Consider the following 16,299-nt stretch of genomic DNA (forward strand, 5'->3'; position numbering starts at 1 on the left):
AACAATGTAATCAGTAGCCTTTCTGTGCATGTTCCTGCTACTAGACAACTCCCAGCTAAGTTGGACTTTTGTCCTTGTGTGTTTTTGCATTTTGTTCCTGTTCACAGCTGCTGTTTCGTTACTGTGTCTGGAAAGCTCTTGTGAGCGGAAATTGCCACTCTGGTGTTATGAGTTAATGCTAGAGTCTTAAAGTAATTTCTGGATGGTGTTTTGATAGGGTTTTCGGCTGACCATGAAAGTGCCCTTTCTGTCTTCATGCTATCTAGTGAGCGGACCTCGATTTTGCTAAACCTATTTTCATACTACGTTTGTCATTTCATCTTAAATCACCGCCAATATATGTGGGGGCCTCTGTCTGCCTTTTGGGAAAATTTCTCTAGAGGTGAGCCAGGACTGTCTTTTCCTCTGCTAGGATTAGGTAGTTCTCCGGCTGGCGCTGGGCATCTAGGGATAAAAAAACGTAGGCATGCTACCCGGCCACTTCTAGTTGTGCGGCAGGTTTAGTTCATGGTCAGTATAGTTTCCATCTTCCAAGAGCTAGTTCTCATATATGCTGGGCTATGTTCTCTCGCCATTGAGAATCATGACAGTTTGACCGGCCCAAAAAAGGGTTAAATTACTGGCTGAGAAAGGAGAGAAAAAAGAAGTCTGCTACAATTTTTTTTTTTTTTTTTCCCTCTAGTTCTGAGTGTACTCCCCTGGTAATTCTGAGCCCACAGGTATCCTTAAAGATGGAGTGATATTGTCTGCCGTTTCTCCAGACCTGCGGCGGGCCTTGCAGGAGTTTCAGGCGGATAGACCTGATCGTTGCCCACCTGGTAGACTGTTTGTTCCTGATGATTGGACCAGTAGAGTCATCTCTGAGGTTCATTCTTCTGCGTTGGCAGGTCATCCTGGAATCTTTGGTACCAGGGATTTGGTGGCAAGGTCCTTCTGGTGGCCTTCCCTGTCACGAGATGTGCGAGGCTTTGTGCAGTCTTGTGACGTTTGTGCTCGGGCCAAGCCTTGTTGTTCTCGGGCTAGTGGATTGTTGTTACCCTTGCCTATCCCGAAGAGGCCTTGGACGCACATTTCGATGGATTTTATTTCGGATCTGCCTGTTTCTCAGAAGATGTCTGTCATCTGGGTGGTGTGTGACCGTTTCTCTAAGATGGTCCATCTGGTTCCCTTGCCTAAGTTGCCTTCTTCTTCCGAGTTGGTTCCTCTGTTTTTTCAAAATGTTGTTCGTTTGCATGGTATTCCGGAGAATATCGTTTCTGACAGAGGGACCCAATTCGTGTCTAGATTTTGGCGGGCATTCTGTGCTAGGATGGGCATAGATTTGTCTTTTTCGTCTGCTTTCCATCCTCAGACTAATGGCCAGACCGAGCGGACTAATCAGACCTTGGAGACATATTTGAGGTGTTTTGTGTCTGCGGATCAGGATGATTGGGTTGCTTTTTTGCCTTTGGCGGAGTTCGCCCTCAATAATCGGGCCAGCTCTGCCACCTTGGTGTCCCCGTTTTTCTGTAATTCGGGGTTTCATCCTCGATTTTCCTCCGGTCAAGTGGAATCTTCGGATTGTCCTGGAGTGGATGCTGTGGTGGAGAGGTTGCATCAGATTTGGGGGCAGGTGGTGGACAATTTGAAGTTGTCCCAGGAGAAGACTCAGCTTTTTGCCAACCGCCGTCGTCGTGTTGGTCCTCGGCTTTGTGTTGGGGACTTGGTGTGGTTGTCTTCTCGTTTTGTCCCTATGAGGGTTTCTTCTCCTAAGTTTAAGCCTCGGTTCATCGGCCCGTACAAGATATTGGAGATTCTTAACCCTGTGTCCTTCCGTTTGGACCTCCCTGCATCCTTTTCGATTCATAATGTTTTTCATCGGTCATTGTTGCGCAGGTATGAGGTACCAGCTGTGCCTTCCGTTGAGCCTCCTGCTCCGGTGTTGGTTGAGGGTGAGTTGGAGTACGTTGTGGAAAAGATCTTGGACTCTCGTGTTTCCAGACGGAAACTCCAGTATCTGGTCAAATGGAAGGGATACGGTCAGGAGGATAATTCTTGGGTCACTGCCTCTGATGTTCATGCCTCCGATCTTGTCCGTGCCTTTCATAGGGCTCGTCCTGATCGCCCTGGTGGTTCTGGTGAGGGTTCGGTGCCCCCTCCTTGAGGGGGGGGTACTGTTGTGAAATTGGATTCTGGGCTCCCCCGGTGGCCACTTGTGGAATTTAACTTGTGTGCATCATCCCCTCTGTTCACCTGCTCCTATCAGGATGTGGGAGTCGCTATATAACCTTGCTCCTCTGTCAGTTTCATGCCGGTCAACAATGTAATCAGTAGCCTTTCTGTGCATGTTCCTGCTACTAGACAACTCCCAGCTAAGTTGGACTTTTGTCCTTGTGTGTTTTTGCATTTTGTTCCTGTTCACAGCTGCTGTTTCGTTACTGTGTCTGGAAAGCTCTTGTGAGCGGAAATTGCCACTCTGGTGTTATGAGTTAATGCTAGAGTCTTAAAGTAATTTCTGGATGGTGTTTTGATAGGGTTTTCGGCTGACCATGAAAGTGCCCTTTCTGTCTTCATGCTATCTAGTGAGCGGACCTCGATTTTGCTAAACCTATTTTCATACTACGTTTGTCATTTCATCTTAAATCACCGCCAATATATGTGGGGGCCTCTGTCTGCCTTTTGGGAAAATTTCTCTAGAGGTGAGCCAGGACTGTCTTTTCCTCTGCTAGGATTAGGTAGTTCTCCGGCTGGCGCTGGGCATCTAGGGATAAAAAAACGTAGGCATGCTACCCGGCCACTTCTAGTTGTGCGGCAGGTTTAGTTCATGGTCAGTATAGTTTCCATCTTCCAAGAGCTAGTTCTCATATATGCTGGGCTATGTTCTCTCGCCATTGAGAATCATGACACACTCCTTTATTGAGAGTGTCTTGATAATTGCCAATAATTTCCATCTGTTCTCTCTTCCATTTGCACAATAGCATGTGAAATTGGTTGTCAAACAGTGTTGCTTCCTAAGTTGACAGTTTGATTTCACAGAAGTTTGATTTACTTGTAGTTATATTCTGTTGTTTAAGTGTTCCCTTTATTTTTTGTGCAGTGCATATATATATATATATATATATATATATATATATATATATATATATATATATATGTATATTGATCTTTTATTAAACTAAAAAAAAACTTTTTTTGTTTTATTTAGCTTATGCAGGTATATTTTGACCCCAACTTTTAAAATTTTACCCTTGATGAAACATTTCTTTCAGGATGAGTTCTAGGTTTTTATGAAGAAACGTGATCTCTTTAAACCAGCTATTGTTGTAATCAGCTTCAAATGTCTATTACAGCCATCTCTTTAGTTAACTGTCCAAAATCCTGCTGACAGGTTCTCTTTAAATAGACCATGGCATCTAAAGGCATAAAGTTGGGATCAGATTTCTTTTGAAACCCGGGAGTTGCAAACAAGTGTCAGCTACAGGTGCTTCTCACAAAATTAGAATATCATAAATAAGTTAATTTATTTCAGTTCTTCAATACAAACAGTGAAGTCATTACAAACAGAGTGATCTATCTTAAGCATTTATTTCTGTTAATGTTGATGATTATGGCTTACAGCCAATGAAAACTCAAAAGTCATTATCTCAGTAAGTTAGAATAATTAGCAAACAACACCTGCAAAGGCTTCCTAAGCATTTGAAAAGGTCCCTTAGTCTGTTTCCGTATGCTCCACAATCATGGGGAAGACTGCTGACTTGACAGATGTTTAGAAGGCAGTCATTCACACACTCCACAAGGAGGGTAAGCCACAAAAGGTTATTGCTAAAGAAGCTGGCTGTTCACAGAGCACTGTATCCAAGCATATTAATGGAAAGTTGAGTGGAAGGAAAAAGTGTTGGTAGACAAAGGTGCACAATTAACCAGGATAACCGCAGCCTTGAAAGGATTGTTAAGAAAAGACCATTCAACAATTTGGGGGAGATTCAAAAGGAGTGGACTGCTGCAAGCTTTTTGGAGATGGAAATTTCATTCTCCAGCAGGACTTGGCACCTGTCCACACTGCCAAAAGTACCAGTACCTGGTTTAAAAATAACAGTATCACTGTGCTGGATTGGCCAGCAAACTCGCCTGACCTTGTCAAGAGAAAGATGAGAGACACCAGAACCAACAATGCAGATGAGCTGATGGCTGCTATCAAAGCAACCTGGGCTTTTTTAACACCTCAGCAGTGCCACTGGCTGAACACTTCCATGCCACGCCACATTGATGCAGTAATTGATGCAAAAGGAGCCCCGACCACGTTTTGATTGCATTTACTGAACATTAGACACATAAAAAACTGGATTCTCAAAAAAAGGGAAAAAAAAGGGAGAAAAAAAAAAGGGAAAAAAAAAGGGAAAAAAAAAAATGGGAAAAAAAATGGGAAAAAAAATCATCAAAAAAAGGGAAAAAAATCAAAACTCGTGTAACATGTAATCCCTTTAAAACATTAGATTTTTTAATAAGATATATTAAAAAGTACCACTTCCCAGTGAAATCAGAAAAATAAATTTTTAATAAACAAATCTACTGGGTGCACCTGTCCTAAGCCAATGACCCTACGCTCCCCTACTGACCCTTCCTATCAGTGGAGGTTGGCACCCTGATAGATAATTTGGCGCCCCCACTCCGCGACGGCTGATGCCTACTGGCCCTATAAAGGACCTAACCGGCTATAGGAGGGAAAACATAAAGCAATCAGCAGAAATGAAGAAAGCGTAAGGTAAACTAAACTAAGGTGCACACAAAAAAAATGTCAACCTTCCTTCTTGAAGCCCAAATTAGGGCGATGACACTACCGTAGACATATACTTAGAACATGTAACACATTACACTCAAAAAATTTTTTTTTATATATATGTGTCAGTTCTATTGCACAGCTTAAAAAGAATACACAGCTATATGCATAGAAGGTAGGAAATCAAAGGAAAGACATATAGGACAAATGACCTGGTTCGGTCCAATTTAGAGCCTGTGCATAACAGCACTCCCCTGTCGGCATTGGGTAGCAGTTAAGATAGATAAATAAAACAGTGTATCAACCCTGTTGTATACTTCAAAGCACTTGCCACTACCCATGTGCAAAATGATAACCAGTGGTAAGTGTCTATGTTCATACACAATGCGGTGGACCACAATGAATGATTTTAGAGGCAGCCAGTAAAGGGAAATATTGTCCCCCAAAGAAAAACACTTAGCTGTCTGGGGCGTTCTACAGACAGCTAAGTGTTTTTGTTTGGGGGACAATATTTCCCTTTACTGGCTGCCTCTAAAATCATTCATTGTGGTCCACCGCATTGTGTATGAACATAGACACTTACCACTGGTTATCATTTTGCACATGGGTAGTGGCAAGTTCTTTGAAGTATACAACAGGGTTGATACACTGTTTTATTTATCTATCTTAACTGCTACCCAATGCCGACAGGGGAGTGCTGTTATGCACAGGCTCTAAATTGGACCGAACCAGGTCATTTGTCCTATATGTCTTTCCTTTGATTTCCTACCTTCTATGCATATAGCTGTGTATTCTTTTTAAGCTGTGCAATAGAACTGACACATATATATAAAAAAAATTTTTTTGAGTGTAATGTGTTACATGTTCTAAGTATATGTCTACGGTAGTGTCATCGCCCTAATTTGGGCTTCAAGGAGGAAGGTTGACATTTTTTTTGTGTGCACCTTAGTTTAGTTTACCTTACGCTTTCTTCATTTCTGCTGATTGCTTTATGTTTTCCCTCTTATAGCCGGTTAGGTCCTTTATAGGGCCAGTAGGCATCAGCCGTCGCGGAGTGGGGGCGCCAAATTATCTATCAGGGTGCCAACCTCCACTGATAGGAAGGGTCAGTAGGGGAGCGTAGGGTCATTGGCTTAGGACAGGTGCACCCAGTAGATTTGTTTATTAAAAATTTATTTTTCTGATTTCACTGGGAAGTGGTACTTTTTAATATATCTTATTAAAAAATCTAATGTTTTAAAGGGATTACATGTTACACGACATTTACTGAACATACATTTCAGTAGGCCAACATTTTGGATTTTAAAATAATTTTTCAAGCTGGTGTTATAAAGTGTTCTAATTTACTGAGATAATGACTTTTGGGTTTTCATTTGCTGCAAGCCATAATAATCAACATTAACAGAAATAAACATTTAAAATAGATCACTCTGTTTGTAACGACTATATAATACACGAGTTTCATTTTTTGTATTGAAGAACTGAAATAAATTTACTTTTTGATGATATTCTAATTTTGTGAGAAGCACCTGTATATAACACAACTGACACCTTCATTTATAGAGTGGGCTATGCTAACTCCCAACATGTAATATATATGTATGCACATGTCCTACAGGAGTTAAATAGCAATATTTGATCCTGGTATTTGTGTTTAATACAGAAATTCTCTGAGTTGCACTTAAATGATTAAATGTGAAGTGTGGCAGGTAGGCAGACACAAAAGAATCCAGAAATGTCTTCAGAGAGTGGAATTCTGTATTAGCTGGATGGCTTTAAGTGGCAAGACAAATTTTGTTTCTAACACATTAAAGATTTAACCTATATTTGGCATGTTATAACATAAAAAATGCTATCTGTGCACATCAATTTTTATTTTTAGTAGAGATACAATTATGATGGTTTGTTGTCTATGTAACGCCCGAGAGACCGAGGTACCCAGCACCAGATCAATGAGGTCCGTCTCTTAAGGGGGATGTCACTAGTGGCTTGACCCGGTGCTGTGGCCTCAGGCGATGCACAGTGTAAGGGATATCATGAAGGAACAGACACTTACTTGGTCAGCAGCAGGTCTTCTCAGCTGTGATGGCCCCGATCCTGGACCGATGGCTATTGTCCAAATGAAAGACTGAGGCGTTGAAACGTTTAACCAATTTACTTCAACAAAAAGGGATTTGCCACCAATACTGTCACCGGAGTCTGTATAAGAACCCTGAATTACTTTGACCCTGTCAGGATTTCCACCTCTTATTATGCGCAGTTTCTGTATGGTCCTGCTGCTGTTTGTGAACTGGCTGCCGACCCAATCTGTCCCTTCTGTGCTCTGATTTGACGGACAACCCGAGTCCCTTTTTGTCGGCTTACCCCCTCTGGGAGTACTGCTGAACTCTGTGTCTGTTGCTGCGTCTTACCCTGGTGAAGCTGATATCACCTCACTTCCTTCCGGTTGCTGTATTATATATAATGAATATAGCCACGGATCCGGTATCCGTCTCTGCGCCTATTCTGGGTAGAGGTTATTGCTACCCGGTTCTCACAATGTCCTTTTTCTCTATTCCTCTTTTCTTACTATCGGTATTACGGGCCTATAATCCGTAATAGGGCTGTTAGGAGCTCAGTTATACGACCTCTCACTTTCAGCTCCTCAACCCAACTGCCAATCTTTTTCTCAGACCAGAATAGATCAAGGGGAATCTCTGGAGCTCCCCCTTCTGGCTGGAGATGGTAGTGCAGTCTTGCTATTTTAACATTTATTTGTGTCAATAACTATTTTTGTGGCAAATACCCCTAGGGGCGCCACATTCCCCCTTAGTTAAGAACAGTACTCCGGGACTGTGGGACGATAACATTTTGAAATAACAATTGATATATACAGAGTCTTAAAAATGAAAAGTTACAAAAACCACTCAAAGAAACAAAAAAAAAAATGGAATTCTGTAAAAAGTCACTTCAAATAGCGTCCATTAATACAGTTCTATCCTTGAAGGCACTAGGAAGCAAAGTTCACAAAGCAGTCTTTCCGGAGCTTTGATTTAGTGTTTCCGGGCTGATAAAAAGTTCAAGACTATGCAAGAAGTTCATACAGGTAAGTCTCTGTAGGTACTGGGCTTAAACGTTACAGAACAATAACAATGACTATAGTCTTATAGTTGGTAATCCGCATACCTGGCCGGTAATTGACCCCGGGTACTACGCTGGGATCTACGTAATAGCGGTGTCTCTTTATGTGGTGTACTACTGTCTACTGCGGATATAGTATCTGCCCTCTCTGCTAAAGATAATTCCCCCACTATGGGGTTGGCAAGTCCACCGTGAATGGGATCACTCTGATCAGGAATCTGTTCTTCCTGACCTGGAACCTCTTGTAGTACGGGGTCAGCCTCTTCCTGTCTTGGGACTTCTAATATTGGATTCGGTGTTGGATAAAAGGCCACCATGGGAACCACTACTGCACCATGGTATGTTAGTAAGGTTTTAGGAAAGTCTCCTATACAGGTGTGATACATTTCCTCCTCTTTTTCCTTTACTGGTTGAACCTGTATAGGTTGAATAACTTCTGATTCTGGCTGGACAACTTCTGGCTCTTTCAACGTTTCCGGACATAATTTAAGATTGTCTCTTGACACTAGTACAGATGTTAAACCTCCGTTTTTGCTAATGAGACACATTTTAGGATTATCCATTCTTGTTGGTAAAACTGTGTAGGGTACGGCTTCCCATTGATTATCCAGTTTATTGGTTCGACGATTCCTCTTGAGTACTTGGTCACCCGGTCTTAATGGAGTTGCTAGAGCATTCTGATTGAAAGTTCGCTCTTGTCTTTCTCTGGTTTGCTTGAGGCTTCTTTCCACACTCTCTTGCACTTGGCGATACTGCTTTTGCCGTACGACATCCCAATTGGAGTCTTGAACTTCTGCGTCTGGTTTCAGTATTCCCATTTCTAGATCGATTGGTAATTGGCCGGGTCTTGCACGCATAAGATAAGCTGGGGTGCAGTTGGTAGAGCTCACCGGGACATGATTATACAGATCCACCAAGTCAGGCAATTTCTCTGGCCATTGATTCCTTTCCGTTTCAGGTAAAGTCTTTAGTAGGTCTATCACAATATGGTTCATCTTCTCACATAAGCCGTTTGTTTGCGGATGATAGGCCGTCGTCCGGATCTTTTTGCAACCATACATATTACAGAATTCTCTGAAGATCTCTGATTCAAAGGCTGTACCCTGGTCAGTGAGAACCTGTTCCGGATATCCATGGGGTCTACAAAAGTACGTTTGGAACGCTTTGGCTGCTGTTTTTGCAGTCAGATCTTTTACAGGTACTACTACCAAGAAGCACGAATAATGGTCCACGATGGTCAAGGCATAGACGTAACCGGACCGGCTCGGTGTCAACTTCACGTGGTCCATGGCTACCAGTTCGAGTGGTTGTTTGGTGATTATGGGCTGCAGTGGTGCTCTTTGGCTCTTTTGATCGTTCCTTCTGAGGTTGCACGGGCCACAGTTTCTACACCACTGTTCAATTGATTTTCTCATCCCGACCCAATAAAATCTCTCTCTCAGAAGTACTTCTAGCTTTTTCCAACCAAAGTGACCAGCACCATTGTGGTAAGCCTCGAGGACCATCCTCACATCTTGTTTAGGCACGATAATCTGCCAGACCAATTCATGTGTCTTCGGATTGGTGTATCTTCTACAGAGTTTCCCTTGATACAGGAACATTTTGCCTCTCTCTTTCCAGAGTTGATGCGTCTCTTCTGGGGCATCCTCATCAGGATATGCACTTTGCTCAATCAATAGTTCCTTCACTATCTTCACAGCCGGATTGCTATCTTGGGTGTCAGCCCATCTATGGTGTGCTAACGGATTAAAATTCACTTCTTGTTGTTTCTGATAGGTATTTGGCTGACGATGTTTTGCCTTGGGCTGATGAAAGGCTGGTAGTTCAATTTCTTCAAGCTCCCCTGTTTCTTCTTCTACATCTCTCAAGTGTGGCATCCGGGATAGGGCATCGGCATTTCCATTCTTGCGACCTGCTCGATACTTGATCACGAAGTTGTAATTAGATAACCGGGCTATCCATCGCTGTTCTAACGCACCTAATTTAGCCGTGTCTAGGTGGGTCAATGGATTGTTGTCAGTATAGACAATAAATTCTGCACCGGTCAAATAGTGTTTGAAACGTTCAGTCACAGCCCAAACTACTGCCAGTAGCTCCAATTTGAAGGAACTATAATTTTCAAAATTTCTTTCAGTAGGCCGGAGTTTTCTACTTGCAAAGGCGATGACTTTCTCCCGACCTTCTTGCTTTTGTGACAGCACCGCTCCCAATCCCACATTACTGGCATCGGTGTAGAGGATGAAAGGTTGATGGTAATCCGGGTACGCCAGAACTTCTTCTCCGGTTAGTGCCTTCTTTAGTTGTTCAAAGGAGTCTTCTCTTTCGTCGTTCCACTGAAAAGGAGGGTTTCGGTTTGAAGGTTTCTTCGTCTGCCCTATCAAAGTATCTTGCAAGGGCGCTGCCAATTTGGTAAATCCTTTTATAAATCTACGATAGTAACCCACTAATCCCAAGAATTGCCTCATTTCTTTTGCGTTGGTAGGTCTTGGCCAATCCCTTATGGCAGTTATTTTCTCGGGATCCGGAGCTACTCCCTCCGAACTCACAATGTGCCCTAAGTATTGTACCTTTGGCTTGAGAAGGTGACATTTGGATGGTTTGATTTTCATACCATACTTGGATAAGGCTTCGAACACCTCTGCCAGGTCTGTTAAGTGCTGTTCGTAAGTCTTTGAGTAGACGATCACATCATCTAGGTACAGGAGGACGGTCTCGAAGTTCTTGTGTCCGAGGCAACATTCCATCAGTCGCTGGAAAGTACCGGATGCGTTGCAGAGTCCGAACGGCATGCGATTAAATTCGCTTAAACCCATTGGTGTGGTGAATGCCGTTTTTTCTTTATCTCTCTCAGCCACAGGGACTTGCCAATACCCGCTTGTTAAGTCTAAGGTGGAAAAATAATTAGCAGATTTCAAAGCAGTCAAGGACTCTTCTATCCTAGGCAAGGGATAGGCGTCTTTATGGGTGATGTTATTAATCCGCCGGTAGTCTACGCACATTCTCATGGTTCCGTCCTTTTTTTTGACAATCACCAGAGGGGCCGCCCAAGGGCTACAACTATCTCTTATTACCCCGGCCTGTTTCATCTCTCTCAGCATGTCCTTCGCGCATTGATAGTGAGCGGGCGGTATGGGCCTATATCTTTCTTTTATCGGGGGATGGTCACCGGTGGGGATTGTATGTTCCACCCCTTCTATCCGTCCGAAGTCCAATGGGTGTTTACTGAAGACCTGTTCATATTCCGTCACTAATCTATATACCCCTTGTCTTTGATGGGTAGGTGTTGAATCTACACCCACATCTAGCTGTTGGCACCAATCCTCCGATTCTCCATCTGAGCCGTTATTTTCCACCTGACAGGTCGATTCTAAAGGCTCAACGGTTGTGATGGCATTGTTGTCAACAGTATATAACTTTGCCACTGTAGCGTACCTTGGCAAAGTGACCTCTTCCTCTCCACAATTCAAAAGTCGTACCGGCACCCGTCCCCGGTGTACCTCGACCACCCCTCGTGCCGTGAGTATAGTGGGTCTGCTGTCAGTGTATGATGGTTCTATTAAGGCTTGATAGTCTCGTCCTTTAGTACCAATGGCCGCTCTACACCATACCAGCATTTCTGTTTTTGGTGGGATTACAATAGACGTTGGATCACTCACCCTCACACTGCCGATTTCTCCACCTGCAACTTCTATCTGTTGCTATAACATTAATACTTTTATTTCCCTCCGGAGAACTCTCTGCTGGCAGGATCGGGTGGTTTCAGCAATTTGTTGTAAGACAGAAATAACTTCGGAAAAACAGTTCTCTAACACATTCATTCCTATCAATACAGTTGGTTCACAGTTCTGCCGGTCAACATCAACGACAATTGTACCCTGTTTCTTCAATTCTGCTTTACCAATCTTTATGGTCACCTCCCTGAATCCTAGTTTCGGTACCAACTTACCATTACTGGCCCATATATTTAGTTCAACATCAGAGGGTCGTTTATCAATATCTACCTCAGCCCAGTACCTCTTATAAAGGATATATGGTATAGATGAAATCTGGAAACCTGTATCCAGCAAAGCGTTGAGGGGAATTCCGTCCAGCACGATAGGGATGATAGGTCGTCCTCCGATGTACCTGTCGTGCCAGGGTGTTGGGCTTTGAAAATTCATTCCTGCGAAGCGGCCCACATTCCCAGGGGATTCCCGTTTAAATCACAATTTCGTGCGAAGTGGCCTGGCTGCTGGCAACGGCGGCAAATGGGCTGTCCATTCGGTTGGTAGCGGTCACGGGGTCGTCCTCTCCATGTCGGGTATCTCTGGGACCTCATCCATGGAACATCCTCTCTACGGTTTTCCAACTCCATCTTGGGTTCTCTCATCTCCTGTATGGTTTTAGCCATTGAAGCAACAACATCAGTTAAAGAGTCAAGCTTTTGCTGAAGAGCCTCATTAGTAATGGGCCCCAGGGACTTAGCACTGACACCGGACGTAGCTGATGTCACTGGCATTCCCCGTTGCTGAAGTGCATCTGCCATGGATTGTGTGAGATCCTGATCCCGAGGTGCCTCTCCCAGTTGGAGACGTATAGCACTCTCCTTTAATTGGGCAAATGTCAATTCAGGGTTCTTAAAAACAAGCATACTCACATGCCCCCGGTGAGAAGGGGTGTAGAGTCCCTCAATAAATTGATCTCTTAGCAGTTTATCGGCTCCTGTGTTAAAAATGGGTTCAGCCAGTGTAAGTGATTTAAGGGCTTCCTGCAGGTTTAAGGCAAAATCTCTCACGCCCTCATTAGCTTTTTGTTTGCAATTAAAGAATCGTACTTTAGCTTTGCTGCTGGCAGTGGTTTCAAATGTAGCTTTTAATCCAGCAAATATGCGTTCAACAGTACCTTTTAGATCAGTTGCCCATGCCGTGACTTCTCGCTTAGCATGGCCACTTAACTGCATCATCAGGAGACTAACACGCTGAGCTTCACCCACGGGGAACATATCAAAATGAGCCAGCATCTTTTCCCTGAAACCGTCAAGGGTATTAGGTTCACCTTCATACATTGGAAGCCACGGGCCACCCGGGGTATATGGCATCAACACCGGCATGATGGGCGCCACTCCTTGCACTGCTGCGCTGCCAGGCTCTCTATCGACACTCTGTCTTTCAGCTGCATTAGCGTCGCCGGGTGCTGCGGCGTCTCCGTGCTGCGACATACTGTACCCCTTAGTTAATCCAGACCCCTCCGGTCCCAGCTTCCGTCTAGTTAATGTAGATTCGTTCGTCTGTGCAGCAGGATGACAATGACACGCCCCCTGCTGCCTCTAACTGCCGCACGCTCTGTGATGGTGGATTTTGAAGTTTTTCAGTTAGACTGGGGCTTGGGTAATGACGTAACTCGATTAACAGTTTTGTGCCTGACAGTTATGAGATGATTACTTCAGGGGATGGCAGCCATTTTTACCCCATTATAACCAATGGAGAAAAGTCACTTTCAATAGTTTTCAATGGGGAACGGGATTTTCTTTAACAAAGTCAATTTCCAAGATTTTTCATCCAAATTTTCACAGTTTCAGACTCCAATTACGGCACACAATACCCGGTGTACGGGCTGGCTCTATCCTGTTCGTGACGCCAGTTGTAACGCCCGAGAGACCGAGGTACCCAGAACCAGATCAATGAGGTCCGTCTCTTAAGGGGGATGTCACTAGTGGCTTGACCCGGTGCTGTGGCCTCAGGCGATGCACAGTGTAAGGGCTATCATGAAGGAACAGACACTTACTTGGTCAGCAGCAGGTCTTCTCAGCTGTGATGGCCCTGATCCTGGACCGATGGCTATTGTCCAAATGAAAGACTGAGGCATTGAAACGTTTAACCAATTTACTTCAACAAAAAGGGATTTGCCACCAATACTGTCACCGGAGTCTGTATAAGAACCCTGAATTACTTTGACCCTGTCAGGATTTCCACCTCTTTTTATGCGCAGTTTCTGTATGGTCCTGCTGCTGTTTGTGAACTGGCTGCCGACCCAATCTGTCCCTTCTGTGCTCTGGTTTGACGGACAACCCGAGTCCCTTTTTGTCGGCTTACCCCCTCTGGGAGTACTGCTGAACTCTGTGTCTGTTGCTGCGTCTTACCCTGGTGAAGCTGATATCACCTCACTTCCTTCCGGTTGCTGTATTATATATAATGAATATAGCCACGGATCCGGTATCCGTCTCTGCGCCTATTCTGGGTAGAGGTTATTGCTACCCGGTTCTCACAATGTCCTTTTTCTCTATTCCTCTTTTCTTACTATCGGTATTACGGGCCTATAATCCGTCATAGGGCTGTTAGGAGCTCAGTTATACGACCTCTCACTTTCAGCTCCTCAACCCAACTGCCAATCTTTTTCTCAGACCAGAATAGATCAAGGGGAATCTCTGGAGCTCCCCCTTCTGGCTGGAGATGGTAGCGCAGTCTTGCTATTTTAACATTTATTTCTGTCAATAACTATTTTTGTGGCAAATACCCCTAGGGGCGCCACATCTACAAAACAGGTTACTGCTGCAACAGAACTGCTTGTTGAAAGGAGGGAATGGATTATGGTTCTGGGTCCAGCAACTGAATTGAAGCCCTCTGCCACAAGCATTTATGGAAACTTATAATATGCCACAAGCTTTTAGAGGGATGTGTAACCCAGGTGGGTGGATAGGTCTATTGATCTTATTAATTAGTCAAATAGCATTAATATCTCAAGCTAGAATGGTGGAACATTGTGGTTTAGTTCAATTTTGCATTGATAACCCTTAGGCTATGTTGACAATGATCATGGTGCAGGATTTGAATTGTGTAAAAAAAAATGAACATTTGCTCTGTTTGCGCTTTTAAGTAGACAATTGTCCATACCTCTTGGTACTCTAATACAGAGTCCTGCAGAATCTCGAATTACTTCATTTTTTTCCACATCAAATTTAACAACTTCAAAAGGTTCAACAAGCTAAAAGAAACAAAATAGGTAAATTATCAGACTTGATCATGCTTATTTGTAAAGCTTTATTAAAATTTATATTGATAAAATCTATAATATTACTCTTAATAATTTTTTTCACTTTTTATTCTAAGGTTAAGATGTTAACCCAAACCCAAAGTCAAAATCTGTGTCTCCCTCTATCAATGCTGTCACCTTCTTCATAGGGCAACTTGTCAGGCATAGCTATATGAGCTTTAGGGCTCATACCCATCAGCATGAATAAAATCAGTCTGATGTTGTTCCCAAAAAGTCAGACGTGATTTTTATGAGAATACAATGTGATTTTTCTCACCTAGCATCCACATGACATCCGAGTGACATGTGTATGCGATCCGTATGCAATGCGATTTTAGCATTAGCTTATACAACCCCTGGCAAAAATTATGGAATCACCGGCCTTGGAGGATGTTCATTCAGTTGTTTAGTTTTGTAGAATAAAAGCAGATCACAGACATGGCACAAAACTAGTCATTTCAAATGGCAACTTTCTGGCTTTAAGAAACACTAAAAGAAATCAAGAACAAAAAATGTGGTAGTCAGTAATGGTCACTTTTTTAACCAAGCATAGCGGAAAAATTATGGAATCACTCAATTCTGAGGAAAAAACTATGGAATCATGAAAAACAAACAAAAAAAAACCACTCCAAAACATCACTAGTATTTTGTTGCACCACCTCCGGCTTTTATAACAGCTTGCAGTCTCTGAGGCATGGACTTAATATGTGTCAAACAATACTCTTCATCAGTCTGGCTCCAACTTTCTCTGATTGCTATTGCCAGATCAGCTTTGCAGGTTGGAGCCTTGTCTTGGACCATTGTCTTCAACTTTCAAAAAAGATTTTCAATTGGATTGAGATCCGTACTATTTGCAGGCCATGATATGGACGTTTTAGTGTTTCTTAAAGCCAGAAAGTTGCCATTTGAAATGACTTTAATTTTGTGCCAAGTCTGTGATCTGCTTTTTTTCTACAAAATTAAACAGCTGAATGAACATCCTCCAAGGCTGGTGATTCCATAATTTTTGCTAGGGGTTGTATATAGAGTAATTCTCTTTGTAATTTAAAGATAGCTTTCAAAGTAAATATTCTTCAATACATATATAGATAGATAGAAATACGTGAGTGACCTATATAATTAGTGCAGTTCATGTGGAGGTTACTGTACATTCATATTTTCCGGACTATAAGACACACCGGACTATAAGACGCACCCAGGTTTTAGAGGTGGAAAATAGGGAAAAAAATATTTGAAGCAAAAAAATGTGGTAAAATATTTAATAACATAAATAACATACTATTATATGTGGTGTTATTATATATAATAGTATATTATTATGTTGGAAGCTGCAGGACCAGTGTGGTGTCTGTGAAGTACTATATGAAGATGCTGGAGGGTGAGTATAAGAATGGGGGCACAGGGCTTATATTGAA

General features: G+C 42.9%; 1 protein-coding gene across 1 annotated transcript in view; it reads right to left on the reverse strand.

Moving 5' to 3' along the window:
• The window catches only part of LOC143775622 (long-chain fatty acid transport protein 2-like), a 370,792-nt gene that overhangs the window by 53,200 nt on the left and 301,293 nt on the right, over positions 1-16,299 (reverse strand). Inside the window, exon 7 of the mRNA XM_077263969.1 lies at positions 14,746-14,836. Within this exon, the coding sequence (XP_077120084.1) occupies positions 14,746-14,836 (91 nt within the window). The remainder of the gene's footprint in view (positions 1-14,745; positions 14,837-16,299) is intronic.

Source organism: Ranitomeya variabilis, chromosome 5 (assembly GCF_051348905.1).
Source record: "Ranitomeya variabilis isolate aRanVar5 chromosome 5, aRanVar5.hap1, whole genome shotgun sequence".
Classification (NCBI taxonomy): Eukaryota; Metazoa; Chordata; class Amphibia; order Anura; family Dendrobatidae; genus Ranitomeya; species Ranitomeya variabilis.